This window comes from Carassius auratus, unplaced genomic scaffold (genome assembly GCF_003368295.1).
Source record: "Carassius auratus strain Wakin unplaced genomic scaffold, ASM336829v1 scaf_tig00041286, whole genome shotgun sequence".
In the NCBI taxonomy this organism is placed as follows: domain Eukaryota; kingdom Metazoa; phylum Chordata; class Actinopteri; order Cypriniformes; family Cyprinidae; genus Carassius; species Carassius auratus.
Genome location: NW_020526643.1, coordinates 18697 through 32664, shown reverse-complemented (window position 1 = coordinate 32664; position 13968 = coordinate 18697). Strand labels below are relative to the sequence as shown.

At 36.4% G+C, this 13968-nt stretch overlaps 2 protein-coding genes and 1 pseudogene across 2 annotated transcripts; 1 reads left to right on the top strand and 2 right to left on the bottom strand.

The window, feature by feature from the left end:
* Positions 1–2555: 2555 nt before the first annotated feature.
* On the bottom strand, positions 2556–4280 carry LOC113085113 (metal transporter CNNM2-like; annotated as a pseudogene).
* Positions 4281–6399: 2119 nt separating this feature from the next.
* LOC113085112 (BLOC-1-related complex subunit 7) lies at positions 6400–8808 on the bottom strand. Its single transcript, XM_026255087.1, has 5 exons — positions 8648–8808; positions 8320–8382; positions 7454–7497; positions 7074–7094; positions 6400–6955 (listed from the first exon to the last, which is right to left on the bottom strand). The coding sequence occupies exons 1-5, from the start codon at positions 8777–8779 to the stop codon at positions 6904–6906; spliced, it is 312 nt and encodes a 103-aa protein (XP_026110872.1). The 5' UTR covers positions 8780–8808; the 3' UTR covers positions 6400–6903.
* A 623-nt stretch (positions 8809–9431) lies between these two features.
* Positions 9432–13686, top strand: LOC113085111 (steroid 17-alpha-hydroxylase/17,20 lyase-like). Its single transcript, XM_026255086.1, has 8 exons — positions 9432–9832; positions 9903–10041; positions 10167–10396; positions 10990–11076; positions 11294–11503; positions 11584–11753; positions 12717–12820; positions 12899–13686. Exons 1-8 carry the CDS (start codon positions 9500–9502, stop codon positions 13180–13182), a joined length of 1557 nt encoding a protein of 518 aa, XP_026110871.1. The 5' UTR covers positions 9432–9499; the 3' UTR covers positions 13183–13686.
* Positions 13687–13968: the final 282 nt, after the last annotated feature.

Below are 13968 nucleotides of genomic sequence, written 5' to 3'. Positions count from 1 at the left end.
ATGTCAAGATATTAGAGCTTCCCAACATTACTGAACACTTCAGTGCTCATAAACGTCTTTACTTAAATAGAATGTTAAAAAATGTATAACTTTATCTATAGCTAGAAAACGTTAATAGGTAATAGTAATTAATTACTTTTTGAAAGTAACTTACCCAACACTGATAACAACCTATATTATTAACATTAATATATGTGCTAATATAATAGGATATTTGTAGTTGAATGTTTTTGAAAGAAAAACTGAATAGAAACTAAATTAAATTAAATATTGATTAATAACTTAAAAATCTATTTTGGGGGGGGGGGGGTTCTTTGATGAAAATAAAGTTCAATTGAACAGAATTTATTTGAAATAGCGGACTTCACAGTAACTTTTGATCAGTTTAATACATCCTTGCTGAATAACAGTAGTAATTTCTTAAAAAAGAAATCTTAGTAACCTCTAACTTTTGAGCAGCAGTGTATTAATTCATAATGTAATATACTTTATAAAATAACTTTTGTGAAATAATGTATACAAATGTATAAATATAGTTGTAATTTAGATCCGGACCTTTCCCTCTTTTATCCAGTGTCAGTTTACTGCTCAGCTTTAACTAACAATAATGCATAATTCTTAAAGTGTTTTTACTGGAAACAAGTGGCTTCATTTGTTTAAGACATGATTTATGACATTTAAGAGTTTATTTTGTCAACATCAACATCAATTGACCCTGTGAATTCCTGACCCTGCTTACAGGATTAAGCATTACAACTCCACAACATTTTGAATGCAAATACCTCTCATTCCTGTGAAGAGTCGTTTTATAAAACTAGAAAAGCCAAGAGTAAAAAGCCACTATGAAAGCTGCTTACATAAAGAACAACCTGAAATCGAGCAATAAAGATAATAAAATAAACGTAAAAATAATTAGCTATGCACAAAATGTTACAACAGCCAGAAATAAATAACCTGAAAATAAAAGTTAAACAAACAGATGCATAAAATCCAAGAGGAACCTTGAATAAGGTTATAGATAATAAACGGATATACGTAGACCCATTAATGGTCACTTGACCTTTGACACATCAGGTGACAACATGCTTTCGCCGTAACAGCATATCACTACTTTTGTGTTGAGTAAACACAGTTTGAAAGTATGCTGAGTCACAACAAAGACAGGGAGAGAACGGCTTATGATGGTGATATGGAGTCCTTTACAGGAGATGTGGGGGCTTCTAAGACAGGCTTTGTTGATGGACTCAAGCTTGACACTATACTACACATACCTCAATTGTTGGCCAAATCTGGTTAAGTCCATTTCCTGTTCAGCCACAATTTGTGGAATGTTGAGCCACAGTCCTACTATGGTCTTCGTCCGCAATTGGATGACAGCGTGTTTGTAAATGACCGTCAAACGCGGAATACTTCAACCCAAACTGGCTTCTACTTTGAAACAACTCACTACTAAACTGATTAAGACGCACTTTAACTTAAACTATATCATTTAACCATTTAAATACATATGTTACAGCTGTATTCTTAAAGAAAGAAATGCCATAACTTAACCCACTCATGTTGTTGTTTGGTATTTCTGTTATAAAATAATCACTGGCTCAGACGTCATGTTCTGATTGCTCAGGGCACCAGAATGATTACTCGAGGCCTGTTGAAGAAATTATTCCATAAACAGCAATGACAAAACACAGCTTTATGGGATGTAATTTTGCAAAATAAAAACTTATGTTATTAGTGGATATTGTCTTTTCCTGAACTCTGCTCCAGAGATCAATGTTATATCTGAGCCAGAGACTGATGGTGAAGTTTAATACAGTTTTTCTTGAATTGTCTTCATTGAACCCTCAGAGAGAAGAGACCATCAACAGGTACCATTAAAACATCTTATATTACATCTAATAATATTATTAATAGTAATGGAATATTAATGGAGTCTGTTTTGTATGTTAGAGCTTTACTTAAAATATTTACTGACCCAATGACCCCCAAAGCCACGGGGGAAAATGTTCTCTGCAAGGATTTAAAAAAAACTTTCATTAGCTAAATATTAACTATACCACAGTATAGCATGCTAAATAGATCATTTGTTTAAACAGAGAATTAGTGAAGCAGTTAGAAATTTGTCATTTATAAATAACATGAAAATTATTTTGAAATGCTTTATTTAAGCGAAATGTGATAAATGGTAACGCTATGGTTTCCTCATCAGGAGAAAGTGAAGTGCTTGCTAGCGACTGTAACTTTCTAACTTCAAGGGGTTACTGAAAGTTTGAAAATGCTGTTGAAACTAACATTTAGACATGATGAAGTTATACTTTTATTATAACCATTATATTACTCAAAAAGCAAGAACATTATCTATAATTTTACCCTTTTATACTCACCTCTTACACTCACACCTCTTATCCAATTCAAGGTGAATTCTTCAACAAGGCAACTGTATATAACTTTTTTTTTTTTTAAGTCCAAGCATACTTTTATTATTATATAGCTGAATTCCTCAACAATCGAAGGTGCAGCTTTAAAAAAAAACAATGCACTATTATACAACTTACCTTTTTTAAACTCCTCGAGCATGGCATCCAGCTTTGTATCATTGAAGACAAAATGCAGAGGGTGGCTGTAGAACTTGGTGATGGTTTTCAACGGCGTGCAGTCATCTGGATCCACAAAGGCCAAGTCCTTGACAAACAGCAAGTCTACAATATGACATTTCTCGCCCTCATACACAGGTATTCGCGTGTAGCCGCTCTCCATGATCTCAGACATGGTGCTGAAGTCCAGGATGGCATCAGCGGCAATCATGAAGCAGTCCCGCAAAGGCGTCATGACATCCTCCACAGTTTTAGTCCTGAGCTCCAGAGCACCCTGGATGATGTTGAGCTCCTCTTTCACCAGGTCATTATACGGATCTGTCACCCTGAGCATCTCCAGCAGCTTCTCCCTGTTGTACACAGTGCCGATCTCCTGCCCCAGCACGTGGTCCAGGAGTTTACTGACGGGATATGATGCAGGAAAGTGAGGATCATAAAGAATTTAGTCAGGAGGATAGTGTTTGCACCCACGGCGAGCCCATGCCTGGAGCAGATGGCTTGTGGCACGATTTCCCCAAAGATCACGATCCCAATAGTGGACACCACTATAGCGATCAGCCCTGATCCTGCGATGTCATCGAGCAAGATAGTCAAAGTGGTATTGACCAAGACATTTCCCAGGAGCAAAGAGCACAGAAGGTAGTTTCCTTGGCTTCGGACTGGCTCGATCTTCTTCGCGTAATTCTTCTCCTTCTCAGTCCCGCAGTTCTGGACGATCCGGAGCTCCATGGGATCCAGCGCCATCAGTCCCAGATTCAGCCCGCTGAACATGCCGGACAAACACAACATCATGGCAATAAAAATCACCTGCAGCCAGAAAGGCAGCAGGAACTTCTTCTCCTCCACCACGATCACTTTAGTGTCCTGTCCCTCGTGATAGACCCAGGTGCTCTCGGACCACGAGTCCTGCGCGCCAGGTGTGGCGGTGGCGATGCACAGGTAATACACTTTGCTCTTCTCAGTTTTTCGCAGAGGCTTCACCTCGATTTCAATAATCCCAGATGTCTTTCTGTTTACCTCCACGTTGGGAAGGATGATGATATCGGAGGATCGGATGCCGCAGGGATGCGAGGCAGGTGCGTCTCCGGGGCTCGTGCTCTCCGCGGGTGCGCTGCCGATGCTGTGTTCCGTAAAGGCGAGTTTGGACCACGTCTCGTTGTTGATGTTTTGCCCATAGACCCTTAACCTGACACGAGAGCGCTCGCTGACGCGCAAAAAGCCTCTGTCCATAAACGACACCTCGTCGGTGTCCTCGAGCCGGAGGCCAATGATGACAGTCTCTTCCGGCGCGTCTTTGCCATCAGCGCTACTGATCAGACAACTGCTGACAATTAAGAACATAACAGTCAATGATCTAGCCCGGTTCAGCGCCGCCATATTAGAAGTGGGCACTGCTGTCCATTGCTCTGCCATGTTGACAATGGGCAGAGTTTAGTCAATGCATGTAGGATGCCACGGTCAGAGGGAATCCGCGTCCGCCTTCATCCTCTCTTTAGCAGTCCTGACATCAAGCAACAAGGCCGGCATTACTCACCGCGTATCGTTGCCTCTCTGCACCACGATGACACACCAGCACGCTCTATGTGAACTGCTGTGAGTACAGATGCCTGATGACGGACGGTCGTTTTGACCAATCCGGTCGCGTATGCAAATTACGACCAATGGCATCCAATGAAATCTCGCGGAATGTCGGAGGGGAGGCGGTGCTAGCCATAGAAAAGTTCATATCTATACATACATATCTATGGCGCTATCGGGCTTAAACGCGGTAGTGGGTGTATCCAAAGACCAATCAAAATGAGCGGGTCCTAAAAGGTGGGAGTGGTCACCGATGACCAACGTTTTTTTCACCATTGAAACTACTGCATTAACGTATTGAAATTTCGGGGTCAGTTCTAAAAACGGAGAATGTATGTTAAAACTGTATGACGAATGTAGTGGGGTGAAAGATACATAAAGAAATGCATAATAAAATTACTACGCACAGATTAAAAAGAGTCGCTTTCTATTTGCTTGTAAGCGCGTGTGCGTCTCTGCCAGATAAACAAACTCGTGCCTTCATTCATGCGTTCGTGACGTCAATTTTCTCAAGACGTGCAAAAAGTCTGTTCTTTCATAGAGCCACTAAATTTAATGGCAAACCAAATAATTTGTGATGTTTCAGAAAATCACAAAAGAGGAAAATTCGTTTATTAATATAGATTATGACTTATGATATAAAATGTATTATTTTAATTTGTCCTTATTTTGTCACCATTTTGAGAGACTGTAAATTGTACAAGACAAAACGATTTTAATAAAACATTACATTTAGAACTATCTATATAATATACATAACGAGACATTCTAAATTTGGGCTATTTTATATTTAATAGTATGAGTATTTTAATAATCATAATTCATTCACAAAATAAAAAAGTCTTCGGCTTAGTCAGAAAAGACTAAACTGACCCCTAAAACTGTAAAAAGGTAAAGCCTTTTCACTCATACACACACACACAGAGAGAGAGAGAGAGAGAGAGAGAGAGAGAGAGAGTTTGGTGTGCATTTTTTCCTCTCTTTTTCTAATTCTAATTGGGAAAATTGTTTGTATTTTGGTTAGCTCATATAAGAAGGCAGTAGATCAATATGAACTTATATAAATAATATATATAGCCATATTATAGTCCTTGCATGATTACATCCAGTCACTAAAACCTATAAACCTGTAAACTTACTCGTCAATTGATTTGCTCTATATGGAAATGTGTTTTACCTATAGAGGGAGCCAAAACACTGACATCTTTTGACTTCTTTCCTCCTTTTTTAAAATCAATACCACTTGTTCATAACTGACATAGTCAAACAGGGCAATATAAAAATGAAACAAGATGATTTTGCAGATCTGAAGAGCAAAAGACCAGTAAAACCATTAGCTCTGTAAATTCTTCTAGTGTGCTTTATTATACACAGTTATATTGTATGCACACAGCGGTGGCATATACTGTATCATAAAGCAAACTACAAATGTCTTTTTTGCATAGTTTCATAAATTAAATAAAAAGGATACACAAGTTAAAGTGGCATATTCTTTTACGGAGGAAATGTCATTATGTGAGAAAGCACACAATGTTGCTTTGAGCGATTGCTGTGAATGTTCCACATAATTTTTGTATATATTAATGTTTAAGACATCATCCTTTCGAAAAACCTCCTAATAGTAGTGATTACCTCAAGACTTGCTTTTACACAAACTCTTGGCAGATTGCTTGACTTCATTATTATAGACCTTGAGTACTGATAAGTTGAACTGGGGAGGTACAGAACATTCTTTCCAATTCAAGGTCTCCCATGATGCTGTGAATGGGCAGATGTGCATAGTGCAAAGACCTTTTACCAAGAACTTAAAAGTTAATCTTTGTTATTTATTAGCTGTTGATATTGGAAACTAATATTTTTTTTTCTCAGAAATACATTTTTCTTTTATTATTCATTATTTTATTGATGATGATAATAATAATAATCATAATAATAATAAAATATGGACATATCAACATTAAAATCCAATGTATTGCAATGCTGAAACTATATGTTGATGGTCATAGTTATATTTTGACTATTATGTAACAAAACACAGTCTTTATTCTGCACAAGTCTTGCAGACACAAGTCAAAACTTAGTTGAAGTGAATAGTTATGTACAAGGCCTTGCTCTAGGTCTAGGACATCCATCTGCTTGCCCTTGCAGAGGAGCTGTTGATATTGCATGTGGGATAACCTTTGTCACCTAACCCTGTTTTGAACTTTCAACAAAGGACACGTTCCCATTGCTTTTCCACATACATTTATTAAAGTTGTTCCAGGCCTAAACCTAAAAAAATATTCGAGTTAATTTGGCACAGCAACACCATAAAAAAAAAAAAAAAAAACATAAATAAATTAACAAGAAAATACAATTTGTACATTTGGTGTACAGTGAATTGGGAAATTTTGACTATGCAGGATCTAAAAGTCTAAAAGCAAATGTTTTTACACTAAAAGATGAGACAAAAATATTGTTTTGACATTGCACTATCATTTCAAAAAGACAAATATGAATACTGGAAACAATCTCCCACAGTAAAGCCTTCACTTGAAGGTCTTATGCATGTTTTTCACAACCATCCAAAATCAGGTGTTATAGAATAGGAGGATGTTGGTCTCTGCCTCTTTTTTTTTAACTAGCAATCTGCTATGCAATGAGTCATCTCAAAAAGCAATGTAATCTACTGTTAAAATCACTAGAAAACTAGAGAATGCGATATCCACAGCATGTTATTAGAAGGGCTCTGTTATTTCATCAAGTGTTTGAGCTGGTCCTGCAGGTTTTTGGAGTGTTCTACACTGTGAAAGACATTACAGATGAAGAGTTAACAAATGTTTAGAGAAAAAAAATAAAAATAAAATAAAAATAACATGCAACACTTTAAATAATTTGAATGACCTAAATATAACGACTTACTTCTTTTGAATGGCCTCTTGCCTAGATAAAAAAAAAATAAAGAAAGAAATATATCAGAATTCAGTTTTGTTTTATTTAGTCTAAACTGTGAAATAACACAAATTAAAGTATGGGAAGTACGTAGTGATCAAAAAAGGTTAAAGTCAAGTCAAATCAAGATTATTTATATAGCGCTTTATAAAACACAGCTGAAAACAAATTTATTTGTGAAGGAATTCAAACAAAGGCACAATTTGTATTAATGTACAAAACTGAATTACAAAAAACTTTTTTTTATTTTTTTTAAATTTAAGTTTATGAGGTATACGAGCCTTTCCTTTGTACAAGTACAAGATGTTAATGTAGATAAATGCAGTATATATGTATACTTGTCTACTTACTGATACTGCAAGTGGGTTGTTATAATAGACATCTTCCGTAGACTCTGCAAGAACAAAGATACTTAGAGAAGTTATATCTGCTTTATTTAACAGCCAACTGTATCATATTCTATAAAAGGAATTCTAAGGCCTCTAAATTATCAACATGATCAAAGCTACTGAGAAATCAGTTGTACACAATCTACTACATGCCTAACCTTCTGTCCTCTGACTGATAGTTTATGCTTTTTTATAGGGATGCACGATATTGGATTTTGGCCGATATTCGATATGCCGATATTTTCAAAATAATTTTGGCCGATGCCGATACCGATATCGATATATATACAAATATATACTGATATATTTAAACTTTAATTTTACTGAAGAGAAATCCATGTATCTCTTCTGTACTGATTCTACCATAAATTTATTATTTTACAAATGTAGACAGACATTCACATCTGAAAAACAGGTCAATTATTTCACTTGGAGAATATCGGTTTGGCTCATCGGCAGAAATATTCATATATTCCATTTTAAGCTTTTATCGGCCGATACCGATATTGTGCCGATATTATCGTGCATCCCTACTTTTTTAGCAAGTAAAATGCCTTTAAGTATAAGCAACTTAATCAGTTTACTTGGTTATCAATAAACTATATTTAAAAATCATATTCAAATCTAAAAAAAACATATCAATGCATTGCATTATTTGCACGCCACAGTAAAAACTAGAGCTTTGATCATAAAACTAAAGATTTAAATATCATCAAGAAATATTACTGAGAGACAGAAAGTAACAACTGTTATTTACATGCATTTGATGTAGTCTGTTATACTGTTGTATCTTATAAAGAAAATAATTTTGGCTTTATCTCACTTACATCTTCAGAATGCAGAATTGCATCTTCTTGAATTACCATATTTCTCGCTGCCTGACTGAGTAGCTGTAAAGTAGAAGAGACCACTGTTGTTTTATGAGGCAACTGCATTCATCATCCATCTCAAAACCTACTGAACACCTGTCTGATCACAGCATGTCTGGACATCATATAATGGCAAATTTTGGGGCATATGAATCCCAGGATATACTAAGTTTTTAGGCTTGCATCCGGTGTGTAAGTTATTACTATGAAGAGGAAACAGATAGCCGGGCAAATATCTCGCCTTATACAACGTATTATATAACAATATAACGTTTCGTATATTTACTTCTTGGCTCCTGGATCCTTTCAACACTTGACGGGTTAGGGCGATCACATCTCCACTGCAAGAAGTGACTTTATCAGACAATAAACCTTTAACAGATTGACCGAAGCGAGGCTGCGTCTCGGAGGAAGCCATCACTGTTTACTACGGCTCCAGGCGAGGGACAATTTCTAATATGAACGCGAATGACAACGACGAGAGGATGGGGAAGATGTTTAGTAAGGCTACTTGGAAAACTTTATCTAACTTCATCTTTATCTTAGACATTTTATAACTTTAAGTAACTTTAAAACGTAATAAAAATACGTTTAATATCAAACCACTTAAGTTCAATCAAGGCATGTTAAGTCAGTTTATTATAGCACATTTCTTGTGTGATTGCACAATATTTTATATAGAGTATTTTTATATATTTCCTTCTTAAGTATTTTAATTCATTTATTTTTCTTATTTAGAATTTTAAATCTGCTTTTATTAATGTGATTATAAACACTTTTAATCACCATTGTGATTTGTATGAAATGTACAATTGTACAAATGTATTTGTATTTGAAATGTATAAGTTGAAAATACATTTTAAATTTCAGGAAAATATCCAAAAGATTATATATATATATATCAAATAAAATATATTTATCAAATAAAATAGAAAATCAAAAATGGGCTCCATGCATTTCTTGAATGTGGGGAACATGTTGAAAACAGCCCTGATGACACTTAGATAGTTGAGGCTAAACTATTTCAGGGTCAAGGAGGTGGCATTGAAGAATTCGCATAAAAATCTCCCGTCGCCTCGACCAAACAGGCAGTGCTGATTTGAAGAGCTTGTGAACACTTGGTTGAATGTAGCTGACCATGTCTGACCAAATAATCCTGCCATGGCTTCTCTGTTCATGCCTGTTATCTACAGTAGCTCTACTAGCGCTGTATCTCAAAAGGAAGATGAATGGATTTGTGCCAGGCGGCAGAACTCCTCCAAGCCTCCCATCACTCCCCATCATCGGGAGTCTCCTCAGCCTCGTAACTGACTGTCCTCCACACATCTTCTTTCAGCAGCTGCAGAAGAAATACGGAGATCTTTATTCCCTCATGATGGGCTCCCATAAAGTCCTGATTGTGAACAACCACCATCATGCAAAAGAGATCCTGATGAAAAAAGGGAAAATATTTGCCGGGAGGCCACGAACTGTAAGTAAACTTTCATCAGCAGCTGAATTTCACTAAAATATTTACTTTACTTTACATGTTTGTCTTTAAGGTTACAACAGACTTGTTAACTCGAGATGGGAAAGATATAGCATTTGCTGACTACAGTTCCACATGGAAGTTCCATCGGAAAATGGTGCATGGAGCTCTTTGCATGTTTGGTGAAGGTTCAATTTGTATTGAAAAGATAAGTGAGTATCACTGCAACCAACATGATATTCAACTTTATAAAGCAATGTAAATGATAAAAAATGCATAAAAAATGAAAAGTATACAAATCATGGCATGCTACCTAATTCTTACTTTCCACCTGAAGTCTCCAGGGAGGCCAGCTCTATGTGTGACATGTTGACTGAATCCCAGAACAGCATTGTGGATCTGGCACCGGAGCTGACTCGTGCCGTCACAAATGTGGTGTGTGCCTTGTGTTTCAACTCCTCATACAAACGTGGAGATGCTGAGTTTGAGGCCATGCTCCAGTACAGTCAGGGAATCGTTGATACAGTCGCTAAGGACAGCTTGGTGGATATTTTCCCATGGCTGCAGGTAAGCTTTAATATGTGATAATGATGTGTCATAAACAGCAAGATTCTTAATTGTTTTGGAAAGAGGTCTCACCAGGGCTGTATTTAATTGATAAAAATTACAGTAAAAACAGTCATTTCAGAACTCAAAATAACTATTATCTAATTTCTAATTTTAGAATGGAATTTATGCAAAAATTCAGTGATGCAAAGCTGAATTTTCAGCATACTGTTTTACGCAAGTCTTTAGTGTCTCTTTCAAAAATCATTTTAATATGCTGATGTGCTGCTCAAGAATACTAGACTGGCTTATATTTATGTGAAAACAGCAATACATTCGTTAAGGCTTCTTTGATGAACAAAAAATTCTAAAAGAACCACATTTATTTGAAACAGAAGATGTTTAATGACATTATAAATACTGTATCGTTTTGTCACTTTTGATCAATTTAATGCATCCTTGCTGAATAAACGTATTGATTTCTTTCAAACGAATCTTACTTTTGAATGGTAATTCTTGGGTTTCCTAGTGGTTAGTTACCTAAGATATAATAAAAATTATTTTTGTCTTATGCTTTGAATTCAAATAGCCTACATGTGTGTTTTTCCTCCAAGATATTCCCAAACAAAGACCTCAAAATCCTAAAACAGTGTGTTTCAATCAGAGACAAACTGCTTCAAAAGAAATATGAGGAGCACAAGGTAAGCGTGCATTTTCACTGTTAAAAAATATAAATGAAAATGTGGAATATTCCCTGTTAATAATCAACATGAGTTCAGAGAAGCTGTGTGGAAATGGAGTATAACATTACATATATTATAAATTAGTGTAGTGTAAACTAGATGCTGTCACTGAGAAAAAGTCGGTGCTTTACTATGATTTCTCCCTCATTATCCTGGGATTCGTCTCCCTCTGCAGGTGGATTACAGCGACAACGTCCAGCGGGATCTCTTGGATGCACTTCTGAGGGCCAAACGAAGCTCAGAGAATAATAACACCAGCACTCATGATGTTGGTTTAACTGAAGACCACGTGCTCATGACTGTGGGGGACATCTTCGGGGCAGGGGTGGAAACCACTACTACTGTGCTCAAATGGTCGATAGCTTACCTTGTCCATAATCCACAGGTGATAAACTGCTCCCAACTGGCAATTAGGAATCAGTTCTTGCAATGACGAAACTTAATAGATGTTCTTTTTGGCATTAGGTGCAGAGAAAGATTCAGGAGGAGCTGGACAATAAGATTGGAAAAGACAGACAGCCTCAGCTCAGTGACAGAGGGAATTTGCCTTATCTTGAGGCCACAATAAGAGAAGTTCTGAGGATCCGACCTGTCGCCCCACTTCTCATCCCTCATGTGGCACTCCAAGACTCTAGGTAGGGTTAAAAAAAAGAACACAATTTTTTTAAATAATAATAATAATAAATAATATATTTTCCTTTATTTTGCAAGGATGCATGAAATTGTGAAATACATTTTTCTACTTTTGACCAAATCTTACTGAAAAAATGCATCACAGTATCCAAAAAAATATTAGGCGGCACAACTGTTTTCAACATTTATAATAAGTGGGAATGTTTTTGAGCTACAAATCACCGTATTAGAATGATTTCTGAAAGTTGTATTTATCTTACCGACCTCAAACTTTTGAGTAGCAGCTTATTCCATTCCATTTTATTTCAGATTTTATTAATTTGGATGATTATTTGCTATTTGTTTTTGACGTTTAAAGCTGCGATAGGTAACTTTTGACGCTCTAGCGGTTAATAAACAGAACTGCTTGCGTCTTGCGGAAGAACATTGTAGCCGGAACTACTTCTCTCTGTTTATGTCTATGAAGAATCACAAAGGTAGTGGGTTACTCCACTGCGGTACCCCCGAAGCAATCTAAAATAGTCTGAATATAAACACTTATTATAGGTGTACCCTAGTGATTCAGGACAAGCTAAAAACACGGTTTGGAAAATGGGTTCATGGTGTACTCGCTTATTCTATACATTTTATCTACATTTTGAATACAAACAAAGTTAGCTCTGATTGGTTGTTTCTTACCGGGAGCGTATGAATTTCTGCAAATGGCAATAGGACCACTGGGAGGAGCCAGAGGAGCTTGATTTTTTTTCACAGATTATGTGTCTCATATTCTACTGTCAGGACATAATGACAGGTTTAACAAATATGAAAAAAATATATTTTTACAAAAGTTACCTACTGCTGCTTTAATGAACATCATTTGAATATTTGAAAAATAAAACCCTCCAAGTTTTACCCTCGGGGTTGCAAAAATTTCATGTTCATATCAAATCCTGATGTGATGTCTTCTCTCCTCTCTTTGACAGTGTGGGAGAATACGCTGTGCAGAAAGGAACCCGAGTCATTATTAACCTGTGGTCTTTACATCATGATGAGAAGGAATGGAAGAATCCTGAGCTGTTTGACCCAGGTGAGAATCTGTAGTGATAACAAACATTCATGTAATCTGTGAACATTTCCAAATACAATGAATCCTCTCATCCGACAGGGAGATTTCTGAACGAGGAGGGTGATGGTTTGTGCTGCCCTTCGCCCAGCTATCTGCCCTTCGGCGCAGGGATTCGAGTGTGTCTCGGCGAGGCCCTGGCGAAGATGGAACTCTTCCTCTTCCTGTCATGGATTTTGCAAAGATTCACACTAGGGATGCCCACTGGCCAGCCTCTGCCTGACCTCCAGGGCAAGTTTGGTGTGGTTCTTCAACCCAAGAAATTTAAAGTCATTGCTAAACTAAGAGCAGGTTGGGAAAAATCCCCACTAACCCAGCACTGCTGAGTAAATTATGTGTCTTTTGTACTCTTGAGACAGTCCTCATTTTTTATGATGCCTGCTATTGAATATCACAGATCAGACATGAATATAATTAATATATTAAGACAGTGTGAGTCCATGGTCAACAGTAATTGGATAGAGTGCAACAGTCAAGTTCTGGAGGTAAAAATCCCATTCATTTTCTCCATGGGCAACTGAACTGTTAACCAATGGTATGTGCTTTTGCTGAAGTCATCAGTCCACATTATTTCAACATGGAATTTTTGATGAAAAAAAAAACATTACCCATAATTCTGCAAAGAAATATCCACCAATCAGAAAATCAAAACAAGCAAAAAAGTACACTCTTATGATGTAATTTCTCTGCATTCTCAAATACTTAAATTTGTAAAACAAATGTAAATATTGCTTCTATACACGCATAATCATCTTTAAATCAAGTTATTTTCCCACAATTTTTTAGTTGTCAATTTCTTCTTTCCTTCAATAAAACTATTAAGTACACAGTCTTTTGTATTTTTGTCTAATTTCCTTTCTTTTTTTTTTTTTTTTAAAGACTTTTAAGAAATCCCTATAGGAAAATGAATAAGAAAAAAATACTTTGAGAACAAAAATGGCTGAAAAAGGAAAAAACTGCCATTTTGGATGTGTAACTGAACCACTCACAGAAATCCACAGGCTTTCAAAGCTTTTTTTATTCATATGGAACATCTTTGATACTCTTTAATTTGGTTGAGTCTTCTTATAAAATGCGGAAAAGACAGTTTCATATATAAAAAGAAAGTGACT